Genomic DNA, 20537 nt, shown 5'->3' with positions numbered 1-20537 from the left:
TTGGGCCTGAGGGATGCTAATGATTTCCCATAAATACACATGTCATGTTCCAGCAGTGGGGAACCTTGGCACCTTTGGTACTCATTTGCAATTTTTCAGTCTACACACGTATTCCAGTTCTGGTTTGGGCGCCTGAACACGATGGCTATCTTTCTTCTTTTCAGAAACACTTTCTGAACCACAACCTGACCTCTCTATTGTCAGTGGATTCAATTTGCTCAAATGGTCCTAGGATGAGATCGACATAGCTGCAATGGCTGTGATGTTCTCAAAGTGCCCTGGCATGCACAGCTCCCATTTGGAGAACACTGAGACAGAAAACACTCAGCCACAAGATTATTGTTGTACAATTTACATAGCTCATTTTATCCAGAAAGATAACAAAGGCATTTCACAAGTACAGGACACAAACCACCACTGAAATGTTGCCAACCTTGCCCTTAAGAGTGGTGAACAAATATTACATGGCAGCCAGCAAACCCACTGGTGAAGGCAGTGCTTTGGCTACAAGAGCAGCATTAACCATTTACTTGCATAAGAACAGGTAAAAGATGTCCAAACTCAATCTTCCTGTAACATCCAGTCAGAATTCAAAAAGCTCAAAGAATCACTCAATCTACTGCAGGAAACCCAACATTTGAGTCACTGTTGCAGGAATACAAACCCTTTTGGTCTTAGGAAGCCAAAGGTCTACAAACATTTTTGATGCTCACTTTCATCCAGGAAAAACAAACGTAATAAAACACAGTTTTGACTGTTCTTTAAGAAATTAAGCAGACTTCAAATGATCCACCTAACTTCTGCCTGGTGAAAATGTTATTATTTCTATGGACAACCAACCACTTCCATTGCCTCATTCCCTCCTCAAGGTTTGCAAGCTGCTATACGTAATAAATAACTATCTGTGTCTGGAAGATAATATGGGTTTGGTTTTGAATCACAGAATTATCACCCAACTGCATTTTTATTATTTATAACAGTATAATATTAAAAGATCCTAATTCTAAGCCTACTGAACCTAGAATCTGTGCCCAGAAAGTACTACCTCTGAGAAGCCTACACATGAGATAGCAGCAACCCAATAAATGGGTATCAAAAGCAACAAAAAATTTATCAGAAAAAACTCTGCAGAATGCAATGGTTTGAGGACTACAAAAAGAGGACTTTCAGTGAACACAAATGAAGACAGGTATGGGCCATGTGATTCCTACAGGTAGGGGTCATACTTTTATAAATGAGACAAGATGAAAAGTGAGAGGACAAAGCTGGGCAGAAACTTGGAAGAAAGTGTCAGAAACTAGTGTTGACAAGGTTTTAAGTGAGGAGAAATAGTGGAGAAGGGAGACGAATAACAAAGAGAAAGGAGAACTATAGACTTGTATAGATTTCTCGTAAGTTCTGAGGCAGCTGGTGCATCCGTCTACACTTCTACAGGGAAGATATTTGTGAGCTCTGAAATCCACCCTTCCCATCATCAGCCCCTAGAAAGTGCTCTCACAGCAAGTTGAGCCAACTGCCTTGTTTATCTGAACATTAATTATGATTCTTAATTTTAAAGCATCACCATATGGTTGAGTCTTGGAACTGTATGTATGGAAAGGAATAAGCATGTGAACTCTGAATAGGCACAACTTTCATCGAAGATATGAAACGACACCCAGTTTCACCAGGTTTTTCTGTTCTCACCTCCAAAATCAAAATTTGAAGTTATACGGATGTGATAATGGGAGAGTGGGAGACTTTTTAATTGAAAAGTGTTCTTCCTGGAAAGATTATGTATCGGTCAGAGACAGATATAGAGAGAGAGGAAATTGAGTGAGAGAGAGAAAAGTAAGCAGCCAGACTTCTCCACTCTGCTGATATCCAAAGAGGTTTTGTGCCGTAACCGTATGTACCTGTGCACCTCTGGGGAACAGAAAAAAAGAAACAAGCAAAAAAATTCCCCAAAGCACAAACACAGCTACTAAGCCAAAATGTGGCCATCAGGAGAGGGGCTGGTACGAGGACTAGCCAGGAAATGGCAGTTAGCCTCTGCCACCTGAGCATAAATTAAAGGGAGAGAAGATGTTTTTGGGCTTGTAACACAGGATACAGAGCAACTGGCAAAGAGTAAACGCAGAGGTTTTTGGTTTGGTTCTGGTGTGGGTTTTTTCTTTCCTCTGCTGGAAAATGGTGAGCTGTATGTTTTGGCCTATTTTAAAAAGCCTTAATGTTTGAGGCCCTAAGTAAGGGAAAGTGACTCTTTCCAAAAGGGGAAAAAAAGTGGTTTCTGCTACATAGGTGAATTTCAAGTTAGCTTTAGCCTTGGTTAGCTTAAGATGTTTTCTGAAGGCTGAAACAATATGTGAGGCAACGGCAACTACTTCATGTAGGGGAATATAAATGTTCTTTCAAAGACATTTGTGCAGTCACAGAAAAAAATCGTAAGGCTTCTTCAAGCAAGAAGCCCAAAGGCACCTTTGAAAAACCTACTTGGGTTTGTGTGGTTTTCTTAAAAAAGAACTTCATATTTCATAAACAAAGCTTTATATCTCAAAGCTTGTCCCTTAAAGCAGTGCTACCAAATCATTGCATCCACACATACAGCCTCTGCTTAAAGCAGGATTTTGCAAGTCCAGCACTTGGTAGGATTCATGCTCCTCGTTGGAAAAAGCCAGTTCGAAGCCTGCACTAACTCAGCTCAGTAAACAGAACTGTCTTCACAATATTTCTCCTAAAAAAATAAAAGTTTTCAAACTCTCATTCTAAGACAAAAGGGAAACACATTTCTGTGTAGCATGTACCTAAGAACAGGAACCCTTCAGCTACTCAAAACCCAATGTATATGGCTGCTATTCTGTTTGTCTTCCTCTCTGCAATCCCATCAAGAATCCAGAGAGGGTTTGGAGCACGAGAATGTCTTATTGCATAAGGGACACCCAGAGATTAATTCTTCACCCCAGGAATCCAAAATCTATAAAATGATGCTAGAAACCTCTTTTTAGATTGGTCAGAGCTTGGATACAACAGGGACAGGCTCAGTTCAGAAAGAAGCTTAATGTCTAGACAAATAAGTTGAGATAAAAGTACAGCTCCTGTGTTAAACATGCCACAAAGAAACAAAATAATGTTACTGCAATGAATATAAAATCTTTGATTTGCAAATCACTTCCACAACTGGCTCCACAGACCATCCAGCTGCCCAGATGTCCAGTCTGGTACTCACTGTCACATCCCCTCTTTGATATCCTCTGGACAAACCCCATTTCTTTAATTTCTGTGCACTTTATCTAAAATGATATGGATTGAATAATTCACTCCACAACTCAAGCCAGTTCAAATTTCAACCCACAGCATTGTAAAGCATTTCTATTATAGAATATTTATTGCATTGTATTATGCTTCACTTTTTCATTTGCATCGTGTATGCCAATTCTCCCCTGGCTTACACGTGCATAAATCCACTATGCCCAAAGGGCACCTTGTCCCCATGTATGGCTGCAGTCCTAACGGCTGAAGGAAGTGCATGTGGGACAGCACTCCCCAAAATAAACCAGCCATGACCACCATTCCCTCCTGAACTGCTGCCAGTGCTTGTGAAACCATGGACTCGTCTAGCACATGGGTAGCTGGCCTGAAGCAAAGAGACCTCCTCCCCTGCTTCAATCTCCATAAGCATCTGGAGGCCACTAAAGAGGTGCAGTCCAATCTCTGAGGTGAAAAGCAAGATGTATGGCTGTGGGCAACAGCATGAAAGTCCATCCTACTCCTTGTCCACATAGGAGACCACAGGCAAGGCACAAGCGGGGAAAGCGACCTGCACTGCAGAGGAGCTAGCAACACTGGGAGCACATCCCCACATTCCCATGCATGCCTGTACAAAGACATCTGGAGTGGATGAACAAGATAGGAATAACAACGAGTGTCAGGGTAAAACTGGGCTATCCAACAAAACAGGCAATGGGTAACCCTTATGCATCATGCCCATTATCCTGCGAATGCAGGGAAAAGCTGCTCTCCTGCTCTGGATCTGCGCACACTTAAACCAGAGGAAACACGGTGTCTACATGAAATACTAAAATAAACAGAGAAGGAAAGGCAGTCAAAAACTGATCAAGCTCATGCTCAAAAGCTCATTATGTGTGTTTAAACATGGCTGTGGTCTTGCATGTGAATAAATACACTTTTGTTTGAAGTGAAACAACCAGGCATTTGACATCACTTCCACTTGACATGGACTTCCTAAACTGTGCAATTTTAGATCTACAAATAATGAAATAATTACCATTCTCATTTTACTGTATGCTCAGTAACCTTACTCTGATTCAAAATAGGGCTGGAATGTCCATGAGACCTCAGTTCTGCTAATTCTAGAAGTGTGTAATGTGACCTATCTACATGTACTCTAATATTTTTCTACAACTTGGTATAAGTAGGTAGAACTTCCTCACTGGGCAGTCGTGCACACAGTGACAGTGTACCTTCCACACAGAGCTGAGAGCCCTGCCAGCAATCCCTGCACTGGTGCCAGTGCTCTTACTATAAGTTTGCTCCAGCTCCTGCTCTGTTTTGTGTAAAGAGCTGCCTTCCAGGACCACTTTTTAGGTCTAATTAATTTCTTAATAAAAATATAATCTAGTTTACATGCTAGTCCTCAAATCTGGGTCATTTCTAGTTCTCACCAGTCATTCTAAGATGCCCCAAACTCCATTTAATTAAAATCTGTTCTTTCATTCCACAGTTAAAAACTAAACCACCTCTAATATACATTTGCTTGGCTTTTTTACTTTTTCACACAGCAAATTTAGGCATGACTGGAGGATGTACTTGGCCACTTTTGTCTAACAAATATTTACAATCGGACAATTAAGATTCCTCTGCAGGACTGCAACTTTCCCACGTCAGTTTTATCTCAGACAACTTTAATATTGCCAGTAACCTTAATAAATATAGCAAGTAGTGAGTGCACAGTATCACTGATGTATATTTATGTTCCAAATGAAGACTTGGATGAAAATACTGGCTGATACTAGCAGCTACAGACTTTTAACCATTTTTCTCTAAATCAAACTGTTAAGTTATTGGTTCCTTTAGTAGTCATCCAACCCTGTGGATAAAGCACAGGAGTGCAGCTGACAAAGTCTGGCTTTCTGGGCAGGGCATCTCACCTTCCTTTGCCTCAGCACTTCAACATCTGCATGCAGAAAGTGCTATATAAGCCTGGTGCTAGTTAGAACTATTTGTTGCTGTCACTCAGAATTTCCCTCAAGGCTTTCAGGCATCAAAATGGCACCATGAGTACTCGAAATGTACATGAATGATCTTGATGTGTACTTGAATGATCCTATAAAATTTAGAATAGCTCAAGTCTCAAGATCGAGCCAGGAAGCAAAGAATTTGTATTAATCCTAATAGAGACCAAGAACTGAACTTGTGTCTGATTCCCACGGAGGCTCACAGTGAAAGGTGCTATTCCTCTTACCTTGCACCTTTTCAAACAGTTCACCTACTGCCTTTTTACCTTCAGGAAATGAGCCATATGAAATCAGTCATATAGGTATTAGCGGCAGTAACTCCTTTTTTTAAACCTGTGTGTCATTGGACATAAACCCTGGGCCTGTTCCAACCTCACATTTTTCCATTCTCATGGTTAATCTGCCATCTGAATTGCACAGACCTTTTTCTTTCCCTTTGTTTTTTTTCTTTCTTTCACTTTTTCTGCCAGGGAAAGCAAAAGCAAGGCCCACATGTCAGAAAAACAGAAGTTACAACGTATTCAAGACTGCGGTCAAACATTGTTTTCCAAATGGAAAGCACAGTCAATTTTGACCTGGCCAGTATATGCTTTTAAATCTTCAAAACTGCCTATAAAACTACTTCAAATCTATAACGCATATAAAATTTATATAATCTATGAAGTAGATTTACACCCTATAACAAAGCTATCTACACATCTGTATAATCTATAATAAGAACTGCCTGGCCAGTTTTTGGCCTAGGTTTGTAAATCCATTTTACAGCCTCCTGACCTGCAGCGCTACGTCCTTTCACAGCACATTGGGGCTGGGACCTCCAGTCGAAGCACAGTGGGTGAGCACAGCCTGCAGCACACATGCTGCTCAACAGTGCAGATCAGGCTGCTGGACCTCCGCCACGGGAAGCAAAATAAGGTTGGACTTGTTCCTATGTATGCATTTGAGATTTACTTCTCTCAAAGACAGTCCCTGACCTTGACCGTGGCCTTTTAGATTTATGGATTGGTAACAGGGAACTGAGGAATGAAAACACTTGAAGCTCCTTACCCTTCTATTTACCACACCAGATGGCTGCTGCTAATTGTCAGCATCAGCCCAGTTTTACCATGTAACAGTGCCTGGGTACAAGAGCTGTATCTTATCAGAGACTGTGTGAAGAATGGCTTTAAACAGGTCTGTGCACTACTTGCTCTCATAGGGCATTTTACTCATCTGGAACTCCGAGTGATCTGAAGAATTTATTGCTGGATACTCCTCTCCCCCAGGCATTTACCTCTTGAAAACAGTAGCTACTGACAGGTTTGTGCTAGGGATGCATGCAATCTTTCAGCTGGTCAAGAAATTTGACCCGATCTTCAGGAAACCCTGAAATCAATGAACCTCAGTTATCCCAAAACCATAGAGATGTACCAAGTATGCGAGTATGAGATAACAGCAGATTTCTAAGAGGGATCACTGCTTTATCCTGAAATGGTATCAGAGGTTTCAACTTTTAATAGCCAGGCCCTAAAACCCCCTCAATCTTCCACTTTTTCTCTACATCACAAATCTCTCCCTGTCCCTCACAAAAGCCTGGATATAAAACTGTATTTGCTGGCCAACGACTTCTGTAATGAAGTGGACAATTATCTAGTTCCTAAAACAAATGAATGTTAAATACAAGGATAACTTTAAGCTTTTTTTCTGTTCCTGGGACTAGCCTTGGTGTTTATGTTGCATCTGTTACCTTACCTTCCATAAAAGCACGGCCAGCAACAGGAAGATGAGAATTCCCACCAGCAAACTGATGGCAATGATCCATCCGACAACATACCCACGAGGCTCCAGATTGTGCAAAGCCTCAAAGACCACCTACAAAGCAATTAGAAAAAGATCTTTTTATGATTGGAAGTTGCATTGTTTTCTCTTGCACTCATTAAACACATTGCATGGTGGCCTCACTGATCATATTTCATCTGTCAAGCAAATACAGAATGTGCCCTTAATTTCGTGCTTTCCATCTATTTTTCAAAAGGGTTTAAAGCTTTCAAGTGGACTCTAAGAAGCCATGCATTGGATCCAAAGGATATCAGCTTCCACTCTGAAATAACTCTTACCCTGCCAATCCACCATGCCACCCCATACACTGAGCTTGTTCTGGTGCTGGTCCACCAAAGGTGCAGAAAGGCTTGCATGAAGAGCTCATCCCTTGGGTTGGCAGGGATTTCCATGACATCTCGCATGGTTTGTCTTACTCAGCGTGTTCCTGGGCCTGCCAAACACCCTGATGCTTTACATGAAACACTCATGTTTGCTGAGCTTGTTAACTTATTTTCCCCCACAAAAAATGGCACAACTCACATACAATCCTATTGAAAACAAATTGTCCCTGCTGTGCTTCACAAGGCACATTGTGTGAAAGAGAGAAGGGCGTGTGCAGCCCTGGGTTCTTCCGGGAACACAGAGAGCAGTCCCCTGCTGTTCTCTTCTCTCTATTTGTATAGCATGTATGGCAAGGAAATACTTTCGACAGAGAGCTTTCCTTAACCATCTGCCTTAAGAAGAAAATGGGAGAAAATTATACCGCTCATATACGCTATGTGAATTTCCAGTCTCTTATTTCAATCAAAACCAGTTTCTCAGTGGAAAACTCAAACCCAGTTCTCCTCAGTGAAGCCTATTTCTATGTTAAATGTTGCAATTTAATATCCAGTGAATGCAGAGAGACAGCAGGGATTTTTTTTTAAAGGTAATACATTTGCTTTGTCTGGCTTTATTTTGGTTTGTTTTGGAAGGCAAAGCAGAGAGTTTTCCTCCCTCCTTCACAAACCACTTTCATCATCTTTGCTTAAAAACGTCAAAACCCTCTCATAGATATGAATTGTTCAATCAATCTTAAACAAAAAAGAAAAAAGCGGTAGTTAAAATTGGATGAAAGTCTGGGATTTAGTCAGATACGGCCATGAAGTACCTCCATTCATTGGTGACACCATTCAAACACCATCATTTATGAGACAGCAAAAGGAACAAGATGCCATACAACCCATATGGGTGCTGAAGGTGGGCATTCAGGAAAAGGCTGCAACAGGGAGGTGATGGCAGCACTGGAACAGGGGCCAAAGAGGCTCTGGGTTCTCCATCCTTGCAGGTTGCCAAGCCTTACACAAAGCCATGGGGATCCTGAGCCAGTGCAGGTAACAGCCCTGCTTTGTGTGTGAAATAGGACAGGAAAGCATCCCCAGATGCCACTAACAACCATTTCTCTGTTTCTGTAAGCATCTGCAGCCTCAGCAAACACCCACAGAAATTACAGGCACAGGTGAGGGTAAGCAGTTGGGTAGAGCTGTATTTCATCACGGCATTCCATAAAGAAGGACTTGAAGATCCTTCATCTCAGTTTCACAGGCTAATCCTGATTAAGACCACAACTTTTCTGGGGGAGGAATTTGAACACAGCTGATTTACACACACTGGGTTTTTTTTCTATTAATGAGAAATTACCAGGCATTTGATGACAACATGGAAACATAACAAATGGACAAGAACGAAGCTATACATAGATAGCATTATCCAAACATATTCCCATAGCTAGTATCACAATGCTCAAAATAGCTGTCGACCATGGGCCATTTCTTCACCCACACAAAAGGAGTAATTCTGGTGTTTCAGACATTAGCACAAAGCCTTTGTCAGACTTTAGACATCTTGCTGAACAGAGACAGTTTCCTAAGCAGCAGTTTCCCTCATAGCCAAGACGAGTGTGAGGGAAATACCAGACAGAGAGATCAAACACAAATCTCGTCCCTTCCTTGTATTTCTGAGCCAGTTTGGAAAGATGATCTGATGTGGCAGTCCATTTCTCACGGAGGCTATGGTTAGCATCCATCTTGCAGACACAAGTTAGATGAGTATTTCTTAGATGACAAGGCACTAATTTGTTTTCCTTTCTGACTCTAAAAGAAAAAAGAAACCCTCCTAACATTGTAAGTATTGCCAGCTTTAGTGAAGAGACCTTTCAGGCAGTTCCTGGATGCAAAATGAGGTGGTGTCTTCTTCCCACTACTCAGAGAGTAAATATTAACATAATACAACCTCCAGCACAATAGACCTGTATGTCCTTCATGCTGCCAAAAGACAGAGCTAGGAATAGCTGCAGAGATCAAATCATATATCATCTGTAAAGCAAGAGCCCCAGATTTCAGGTTTGAAGCACTCTGGCTAGAATAGCTTGGCTGTAGCTTTTGCAGTCACAGCTCAAGCTATAAGGGTAGAAAGCAACAACAGCTTCTTATTCATCCAATTTATTCGAGCAGTCTGGAGTCAACAAACAAGCATAAAATCCCACTGTTTATGGCTTTGTGGTTTGGAGAGAAGCAGGGATGCTGCACATATTAATGTCCTTATCCTTCTCAAACTCTCAAAATATGCCTGCATTAATATGCAACCACTGCAATGCACTTTGGTGAAGCAACCAACCAACCACGAAAAACCCAAGCTGAACCCCAATCAAAGCAGACTGAGCAGACAGTGTGCATCACATATCAGGGTGATCAGCAAGAAGTCAGTAGAGTAAGTGGTGGGAGGCCAGGGAAGCAAGTCACCCTTGGATGGGGAGGGGTTGGAGGCAGAGGATGGTGTTACCAAACCAAAGAGAGCCATCCACCACTTGACCCATGGCCATCACACAGTCTCTGAAAGCCAATCACCAGCAAAACCTGAACTCCTCATCCCATCCACCCCAGCAGAGCCCCAACAGGGCAGCCAATGTGTTGGGGAGCACAAAGCAGTCCCCGTCCCCAGCCCAATGGACTTCCCACAGTCCTAACTGTTAGAGAATACAGGAGTGATAAGAGTGACTGATACAGAAGATAAGGGAGGTGGGTTTGGGAAAGCATCCCAGAGAGGGCAGTGGGGGCAGAAGCTGCCTGGTTCAGAGAAAGCAGATACAACAGTCATGAAATATGGAGCGCATTACAGGCTTGTTTTCAGACTGCGACAAGACGCCAGGGAAAGGCTGTGGAAAAGCAGAGTTGTCTTGACGATGTATGAGGAGTTTTAGTCACATATTTATCTTCTGCATTTCACACCATACTGGTGGGGTTTCGAAGCAGGGAAGCCCGGGAGGCAGCGTAGCTTGCCATTTAGTGAGACATAGCTCACACATCAATCAGGTTTTACACAATGCAACTGCCCTTCTGTGAAACAAGAGGGCTTCACCCTACCACTGGTTTCTGAAACGCTGAACCTGCATGGGACAAGGGCATCTACCAGTTCACCATCTACCTGTGCCAAACACTTGCTATATTCTGATAATCTTAATAAACAAACTGAAAAGAATCAGAATTTTATATATATATTTAGTGCTTTTAAAACACCCTCCAGTGGAGTGTGTAGGCAAGAAGTTAAGAGGTTAACTGAGTAGGAATTCTGCAAAACCCTAAAGTACATACTGTGCTGAAGCCCTTTGCAGAATACACACAAACTGCTGCCCTGGAACTCAAAGACAAGAAACATACTTCAGCAAAATACAGTTAGAAATACATAATTGCAAACTTTTAATTTCTTTTGGCTTATAGAATCACAGAATCATAGACTGGTTAGCATTGGAAGAGACCTTAGAGATCATTTAGTTCCCACCTACACGCACTAACTGAATTTTATGCACTTGCATCATGAACTGTAGCATCATGGAAGGCACTGGCTTATGATAAAAATGTTACTTTATTTTTCTATTATCACCCAGAATGATTCTGGTGTTTCAAACCACACTGCTCTGCTGGCTGATTTGTTCATACAGGTGCCATTATATTTGAGGGGACTTGCAAAAAAGACACCATTCTCCTATATCTCTGTACATAAACGTACCTAAATCTGGAGAAAAGAAAAATAATCCACGTAGAGCAACCACTTGCCTGTGTCAAAGTAAATATGGGGTGACTGGGCTGAAAATGAGAAAACAGTGAACTCTATGCAGGAGGAGAGAAAGGTTGAAAATCTATTCAGCTTTGCATCTTTTCAGACTCAGACATAATTGGCTGGTTCTGACATGGTGAAATCCAGCTTATTCTTCCCTCCACACCGGCATTCAGAGAGGGAAGCGTCTCTGAGAGAAGAACACTTTTCCTCCTGCATACAAGCAGAGAGCACAGGATGCGAATCCTTGGATCTGGTATTTGACCACAGCGGTCTCATGGAGCTTATTGTTGGTTTTGCCTCACATGCAGAGAAGAAAGGAACCAAACCTTCATGGAAACCCATATGCTCAAGAAAAGAAAGCATGCCTCCTGAAAATACCACACCATCGGTTTCAGCCAACACATACTCCGGTTAATACAACTGTCACTACAGAGCCAAATCCAAACTCTGCTCACCTTCTTCATGTGACTTGTCCAATATAAGAGTTCAAACAGCCTATTGTAACTGGAGACAGAAAACATATCTTTCCAAGTCACATAAAACCATATCCAAATCCAGAGAAATGATTTCTGAGAATTTAATAAATGCATCTTTTTTTTCTGACAGAAATGGGTTCATTTCAAAGACAGCTGCTATCCAGCTTGCAAATATTTACATAAGCTTTTGCATCTCCCTTACAAATAGTCTACTTGAGTTTCTGACAAAGATGATATTTATAGGGGTGGCCCTGCTACCAACAGCAGCTCTTACACTAACATCACAAATACGAGTCTTCAATTTCCTTTTCTCATATTTACCGATTGTTTGCACTTGATATTGTACACTATAGTGTAAAAAGTGAAGTAAGGGCACCTCATTCGAAACAGCCATTTGAACATGCTAATAAGTCTACATTTAGCTGTATGACGCAAAAAGGCCTTTTCTTTCAAATTTACCGTGAGAAAATATCTAAGAAAATGTTTTTTGTTGTTAGGGAACACTTTCATAACCAGACTCAAAGGAAGTCCATGCACAACTGTTCAGAAGGAGCTGCTATCCAAATGGATATGGTACAGCAGTCTATAGTCACTGAAAAGAATCCAGGATGAGATTTAAAAGAGGAAGGGAGGAGCATGAACAAAGACGTTTTCTCTCTCCTATCTCTACTTCCAGCTGAATAGCTGTGGCTTGCAACAAGTACTATTCCCTTCTGCATTCCACAAGAGAAGGATGAAAAATGAATACTTTGAGCCAAACCACATGTCTTAAATTTTTTCCTGAACATGACCCTATGCAAAACATACCAATGGTGAAGCCAACAGACATATGGAAAGAGCATAAAGGAGGGAGCAAATGGCACTCACATTAGAAAAGACTGGAAATTACAAATTGATGTTACATGGCTACAACATGTCAAGAATGCTCCTTTATGGCTAGGGCTTCCCAGGAACTAGGAGCAAGCTCTTGTCTGAAGACTAACATAGCTTTCCAGCACACACAGTGCGCTTTGTCCTCATTGCAACTCAAGGCTTGATGAAAGGCTTTCCGGGAACAGGAAAAAAAACAATGTTTTGTTTTCTTTTTTTTCCTCCAAGCATTAGATAACAATGAAATACATCAGAGCTCACATTCCTAGATAAGAGCATTTCTAAATTTTGAACATGAAGTAATAGCAATCCCACATATTTTACCTAGTGCCTATCATTCTGAGAGATTCTAAAACCATTTACTGATCAAAACATTTGGCAGAGAGTTGCTGGCTTCTTACATTTCAACTGGGGCATGGGTATCAGAGTCACTTGTTCAGTCAGTGAAATTTTGCCACAAAATCACAAGATTTGCCCTATGCAAGCTGCAGAGCTAAAGCGAAATCAAGCAATGTATTAAAAATTAAGGCTGCAGGCACATTCCCAGAGAAGCTAGCTATGCTTTCTATTTCAGCTGCCAAGCCTATTTTTTAATGCTCTTCTAATGGTCCAGAAAACTGACACAGAAAATAAAACAGAAGGGAAAAAATGGTGTCCTGTCAAATAAAATATATACATATATACACGTATTTCTGACATTTCTGACAGGTCTAATAAAATAGAAAGTTAAGTCTAGGGTTGCGAACATGATGGTGGAGAAGATGATCACTGTATTGGTGTGTCTACTTTCAGACTGAAGGTATTAAATAGATGCAGGTTCAATTCTTCCTTTGCCTGTAGGGTTTTAAATCCAGCATCTCTGAGAAATGCTTTTATGTGGGATGTCAGTGTCTTCCAAAAGCGTGTTGAACTCGATGCTATCACACTCAAGCCTCAATAGAACTCACTGAAATGGAGTCAATGAGAGAATGGTTGCATGGGCTGGTGGCAATGGCAATCACTGGGGATAAAAGGTTAATTGAGAGATGGCAACTAGATCATGTTCCAAAAATACACAACAAGAAGAGAAATTGAAAGTGGTCCAGATTAACTCTGACCTTCATGTGAGAAAGAAATAAGAAATTAAACTTCAGAGTCCCATCAGGCAAAAAGAAAGCTGGTTTCCATGTGGCCGCCTGTTCAATATTCATGTGTAAGTATTAGGCGGCTTGGTAGTAGGAAACCAAAGCAAAGTAGGAAGCCTCCTTCTCTAGTAGATTATAAACGTGGCCCTGTACAGTTCTGCTTACAGCCAAACCTATGTAGTGAATTTGCCTTGAACTTTAATATTTCCCCTTCAAAATTCAATCACACGTAGATCACTACAAAATGCAGTATCAGGTCATATATAAATTCTGCCAGCTCAGCACAATGGTACAGTTAAATGAATTTGACAATTTAGACCCCCTTGACCATTTTCACAGCTCCCCAGATATCATTAACACTTCCAAATATTTCACACTGGCACACCTGAAAAGACTTTTCTGGGGTTTCAAGTCTCTGCTAGATTTTAAAGAAAAATCTGAATTAGATTAAAGCAGGTGTTAACCTTAGAACAGGAAGCTAAACCTAATTTTGGCACAAGTACCTCTAGGGTATTACAATTTTGACTAGCACGACACATCCTTCTGCTCCAGAGAACATCATTCACTGCAATGGCATGGTTATCACAGGGGACAAAACCAGACAAGTACAGTTCATATTACTGCTAGTCTAGCCAGACAAAGTCTGGGCACTCTTATGGGCTAAGCCCAGCCAAAGCCCAGCCTCACATTCCAGTTTGTGTAGAGCTTTCAATGATTGCCAGCCCACTGGGATCAGGAAACCTTTCTCTTCAGGTTTATTCAGTGGGTCCAGGGAAGAGCAATGGAACTGGTGCAGGGCCTGGAGCACAAGTGTGATGAGGAACAGCTGAGGGACCTGGGGGGAATTTAGTCTGGAGAAGAGAAGGCTCAGGGGGGACCCTATCGCTCTCTATAACTGCCTGACAGGAGGATGGAGCCAGGAGGTAGCTGGTCTCTGCTCCCAAGGAACAAGTGATTGGACAATAGGAAAAGGCCTCAAGGTGCACCAAGGGAGGTTTAGACTGAATATTAAGAAGCATTGGAACAGGCTGCCCTGGGCAGTGGTGGAACCGCCATCCCTGGAAGTGTTCAAAACCCATGTAGACGAGGCACTTATCGACATAGTTTAATGGTGGCCTTGGCAGTGCTGGGGGAACATTTGGACTTGATGATCTTAAAGGTCTTTTCTAACCTGGCTGATCCTATGATTTACTTACTGGTTTTTCTTCTGGGCTCCCATTGGGTATCTCCACAACTCTGAGGTCAGGGTCCACCCGCACCCTTGCCCTTGTGACAAACTGGATGACTGATGAACTGTCCTGAGAAGTAAAAAGAGGAAGAATTGGGTTTGAGGACACAACAACAACAAAAAGGCACCACCACTCCCCACCACCCTCCAAAACAAAAACATCAATCATTTCCCAGTGTAATAAAAACATCTAGACAACGTTCAGAGGAGGCTGGGTTGACAATTGAGCACTATTCTGGTTAAAACCCTGGTTTTAAAAAAATATACCGTATGCTTACAACAGACAAAACAGAGCACATATCTCAGATTAAAACAAAATTAGGTACGTTGGTCTTGAAACATGTCATTTCTATGTGAAGAGAAAAATGACTGCTACTGCTGAACCCAGAACACCTGGTAACGTTTCCCATGTTTACTGCAAAAGCAAAAGGCAGACCATTGCCAGTCAACACAGGCAGTCTCAATATCCACCATCAAAGAGAAGTTCCTATTTGTTTTTAAAAGGAACTGAAAAAAGAAATATATGAAACCTGGGATAAACTGAATTATTTGCAGCTGTGCACTGTAAATATCTTAGATATGGAGCATACTCCTCCCCTTATTAATACATATTCCCCCTATATTTTACACAGTGCATTTTAACAGGCACGCTCCAGTAAGCTGCCATTCCAGCTCATAGGTTAGTCATTTGTATGCTGTTCACTCTGGGGAGGGTAAGTGCTAAGCAAGCAAATGGCATGTATTGCTGATACTGACCCAAAGACATGTGTAAGCACTGTATGTGTTTTAAAGGGGTGTTGCTAATGGTCATCTTGAAAAGGACCCACTAGATGGGATGAATCCTGGCTATTCCCAGGACTGAATTTCCTAGAAGCACATTTTGTGTGCACTCAGTTACTTGCTTACATATGTCAGCATCTCCATAAACATGTAAACAAATACCCAAAACCTCTGGCCTTGCCTGTATTCCGTTTTCAGCTAGGAACAAACATTAGCAGAGTGGTTGGGTTCAGGTGGAAAAGCTCACAGCTATCCATTGCTTTAGGAACTGCTTTCTAATAAGAGCTCTTTACAATGCTTGTAAACTAGCAGCTATCAAAGACAGGTTTATTTTAGTAGGCTCCTGTTCTCAGCTTTCTCCTCTGATTACCTTGTACCCTCATAACCTTATGGCATCTTGCCACAATTACACAGTCAGCATTTCTGTAAGTAAAGGAAAACAGGGCAAAACATAATAAATCACTAGAAATTTAAAAGGTCTGCTGTCTCATTCAGCGGCTTCAGAGAACACAGGAATTAACTTGCAACCATTTGTTTCTTGTCACAAATGTCGAGCTCAGCATTAATATGGTCATGATGCATCTTCTTTGAATAATAATCATTTGAAGTAAAAAATTACAAAAACCTGCCACGTCTCTGTTTACATGGAAGGAATGATAGATAGTTGGTCACAGTTTACATGCACTTCCTCTAATTTCACTTTGCAGACTGAAAACTTTCCGAAATCAATTCAACTTTCAGAAGTCTCTAGCCTTAACACCACGCATACAATTAGGGGCCTCATTTGTTGTTTCTCAATGTATAAATTTCTGAACTTAATTTATTTCTGGCTTAATGGGTAATGGGTAATAACTAGGATTAACACCTCCATACATGCTGTTGATAAATAGATCTGTTTTCTTTGACACCATGATGTTTTTTTTAACACACTAGTAAAGAGAGCAAGGAATGCAAGTTTTGAGTCCATTGGTGCACATAAGCATACTGAAATTGGTATTCAAGACAAACTACAAAGGAAGCACGTACCTTCTTCAGTATCTCTGTATTCAGCAGTGTGTAGATACTTATATCACAGGACTCTGCTTTGGCTAGTGAACTTAAGTTGCAGCGTATAATTAAGCAGGACCTGCCTGGTCTTTCACAGTCCTACAGGAAATATGGAAAAAGCTGTTAGGCAAAGAAGGAAAAATTTCAGTGACAAACTGTGTGACAGCAAACACACCAGCTGACCAAGCTACAGAGTAAGCTCCTAGAACACAGCACTTCTGCCCTGAAACAGCAGCAACTTTCAAGACCTGAAGGCAGCTAGATCACAGACCTGCATGACAGCAAGCCAAGTAAAATCAAGCCCTATACAGAGCTGCTGAGCCAGGTGAGTGCCCAAGGCTGGGAGGAGCAGGGCCACTGCTGCTCATCAGCCCGCTGCATGGGTCAGGCACAAAGCATGGTGCAGGGCCCTCCTGCTGCCCCATATGCCTATGACAACATGGGAGCGAGGGCTCTGGTCACCAAGTGCTTGCTGCCATGTCGCATAGCTCCCTCCCCGCTGTGCTTCCTGAAACTTCCTATTTCTCTTTAAAAATCAGATAATTGAAATCATAGCATCACAGAGTGGTTTGTGTTGGAAAGGACCTCAAAGCTCATTTTGTTCCAACCCCCTGCCACAGGCAGGGACACCTTCCACTAGAGCAGGTTACTCCAAGCCCCATCCAACCTGGCCTTGAACACTGCCAGGGATGGGGCAGCCACAGCTTCTCTGGGCATCCTGTGCCAGGCCCTCACTAAAAAACTAAATCACTAAATATCTCCACAGCACATGATGAGTATTGGTACACAGGCACCGAACAATTGCTCTGTGATGAACTATCTGCTTGAGTTCTTCTTGTTAAACCATGCAAAATCTTTTGTAAGATACACTGTACTGTATGTTCAAGTTTACCATAAGTGGACTTTCTTACCAGTACTTTTCTGCCAGACTTTGTGAAAAAAGCAAATATCGTGTGGAAAATATTTTCATTCTCTTGAGGAACAATGCATGGGCTGGGGTTTCTGCGAAAAGAGCAGCTTCCTTTGTCCTGACCAACCTGCAAACACAATTATGAATCATAATTATTATTCTGAATTAAACTGCATGACACAAGAAGATGGGATTAGCCTGTCAATACAAAAACACATCTGATCTGGATGTCTGGACTTCCATTAATAGTCCAAAAGAGAGAAATAAACACTTTGAGAGTCAAATAATCCTAAAGAATATATGTAAAGTAAAACAGACAAACCATGCTCTGGAAACACTTCTCTTGACCGGATAGGATATGAATGTATCTAAATCTAGCTCACAGGTAGCTGTCTGTGTTCTATATGTGTGAAGATAACGACAGAGGAGAAAACTCTCAGGAAAATATATATATCACTGCATAGCATCTTAAGCCAGTAATGTCACTCCATTACCTGTTCTGTAACTGTATTATTTGTTGCTTTGGCCAATTTGGCTGTTTCACAGCTTATATCAGAACTAATAAGATAAATGAAATCTTTGTGTAAATGCACAATCCTGAACACCAAAACCGTTCTTCTACTTTCAGCATAAACAGTACAAAAATAAACTTTTTGTATCTTTAGCTCATTCACTTGTCCAGAAAAGCAGATGCTTGAAACAAGTGAAACATCCCAAGCTTTGGCAAAATGATTTTCAGGCAAGATAACCTTGCACTAGAAATCCCTTCTCACTTTTTTGCAGTTTATAGATATACACTGAAGAATATCTATTGGAATTTAATGCAAATTAACTCTGTCAATGAAGTATGAGCAAATTGGTCCGGCTGCTATCCTTAAAACATGTGAGAGTGAGGGAGAGATTTTCCATCAAACTAACAAGCAATAGTCCTACATAGGGACCTCCTCACATCCTCTACTCTGAGAGGATGAAAACTTGTACCTTATTCAAATCATAAATACTTGAAAGAGGGAAAATGAAAGTTGTTATAGATATGAAATTACTGCATGCTCTGAGTCTTGATTCTGCATTAAACAGTTTATAGCTGAGTTAACCAAAGTATTGCCAAAAAGAAACAAAAAACAAAGGTCCATCTAGATTTTAAATGCTATTTTCCAGGTAACAGATGTCTATCTCTTTTGGTAAGATACACCTTTTCTGCTTCACTGGTCCACAAGCTCTTTACAATCTGTTCTTTGAAGTATGTATTCATAATCTATCTTTACAATATCTGTCCTTACATACCCAACAGATATAAGCACAGGTAGCTAACTACAGTTTAGCCTCCTTGGGATCAACTGAAAATTAAGACTATGACGTTCTCCATTTGTCCAGGTCACCTGGAATGAGTTTTATTATTTATTATAGGTAAGAAATTAACAAAGCCCACTGAAATTGTTTTCTTTGAACTTTCACATAGGAGTTAGATCCAGATCAACCAGAAGGCTTATGTTAAATCAAGAACAGCAAAGACTCAGATCTATTTAATACTTGGTCTTCTTGAAAGGTTGATTTACCAGACACTTGGACAGATGTCATTAGATTCATGCAAGAGATACACAAAGGAGAGTATGAGTTTCTGCACTACCCCAGCTTTTGGCATACTCTCTAAATAGTCCTGCTGTACATCCTGTACAAGTATAGTGTAAGAACAAACCAAAACAGAAACATATCCCAAGACTAAAAGGAATTATCTGGCATGAAGCAACATAAATCTGGTCCTTTCTTCTCTAAATTATAATCTTTTCTTAAACTGAAACTTGGCTACGTCTCACCCTTTTTAAAACACTTCAGCTGAAACAGAGGAAGGCACCTTCAGAGGACTAAGTCTGAACTTGGAAATAGCCTTTCCTCTCTGCCAATTATGCAGCAATCCCACATAGATAGATACTGATCTAGATGAAGATGTCCATGCTCGTTGCAGGGGGGCAGACTAGATGACCTTGAAGGTCCCTTCCAGACCAAAGTGTTCTAAGATTCGATGAGGTGACTCCTAAATTCAATGTCTTGGGCCGTCTTAGAAGGGAGATGTGTGAGGACTGAGCACCTTCTGTCTCTGAATAGACCAGCAGGTCACCTAGAGCCTATGTTAGCAGCCAAAGGCAGATGCCACTTCCAAGAAGACAGCAGACACTACTATTTGGCCTGCAGAATTTGGGGGAATTCCACCAGGCAGGAATTAGGTCATATTCATCTGTGATCAATCAGCACATGCTTACGGAACTAGGAAAAAAGTAACAAAAGACTTTGAAATGGGTGGATCATGCTGAAGTAGAAGGAAATGCAGCCTTTACAAAGGACTGGCCATAGCTGGCTTTGTTTCCTTGGTTATTTTGTTAGGATGATTGTCAGATACTTGTATTTCACACCATCTCTTATTTTCCTCAATTTTTACATGCGTAAAGTGAAGGTTCAGTCAATCAGTCAGACAGAACGATGGTAACTTTTCATGAAGTTCACCCTTCAATGAAAAATTCACCTCTAGGAAATCAATCTGCTAAATAAAATCTTAGCACAAAGCTCCTACTTACGTTATGCTGAGACTTGAATGAATCTCTGTGACATTTAAAAATCACCAACTTTTAGAGTTTTAGCTGGACATCCCAAATCTAAGGGACTGAAAAATCACTACTCACCCATGAACATTCTCCTACCGTATTTAACACATGTGCAACATGTGCATTGCAACATGTGCATTGCAACATGCAACATGTATAAACACAAAGAGACATAAGCCAAAGTATTTGTACTACACAGATTGTAAATAGCACCTTTCGTAACAGGCCTCTAAAGGTCACTATAACTCTGCAAAGGGGAATAGCATGACTAATCTATTATCATGCATAAAAGCAGAATATCCCTTACGCTGCCTACCCTACCTATAAATGGCCACATGTTCAGAGACAAGTTAGTATCTTGCTCTGTTAGTTTACT

General features: G+C 41.1%; 1 protein-coding gene across 1 annotated transcript in view; it reads right to left on the bottom strand.

The window, feature by feature from the left end:
* ITGA9 (integrin subunit alpha 9) overlaps positions 1-20537 on the bottom strand; it is a 219634-nt gene that overhangs the window by 12854 nt on the left and 186243 nt on the right. Inside the window, exons 24-27 of the mRNA XM_065665773.1 lie at positions 17566-17691; positions 16634-16753; positions 14796-14897; positions 6966-7085 (exon numbers count right to left, since the gene is read on the bottom strand). Coding sequence (XP_065521845.1) covers positions 6966-7085; positions 14796-14897; positions 16634-16753; positions 17566-17691 — 468 coding nt within the window. The remainder of the gene's footprint in view (positions 1-6965; positions 7086-14795; positions 14898-16633; positions 16754-17565; positions 17692-20537) is intronic.

Source organism: Lathamus discolor, chromosome 2 (genome assembly GCF_037157495.1).
Source record: "Lathamus discolor isolate bLatDis1 chromosome 2, bLatDis1.hap1, whole genome shotgun sequence".
NCBI lineage: Eukaryota > Metazoa > Chordata > Aves > Psittaciformes > Psittacidae > Lathamus > Lathamus discolor.
Note: the sequence above shows the minus strand (reverse complement) of the source record. Positions and strands in the feature narration are given on the sequence as shown.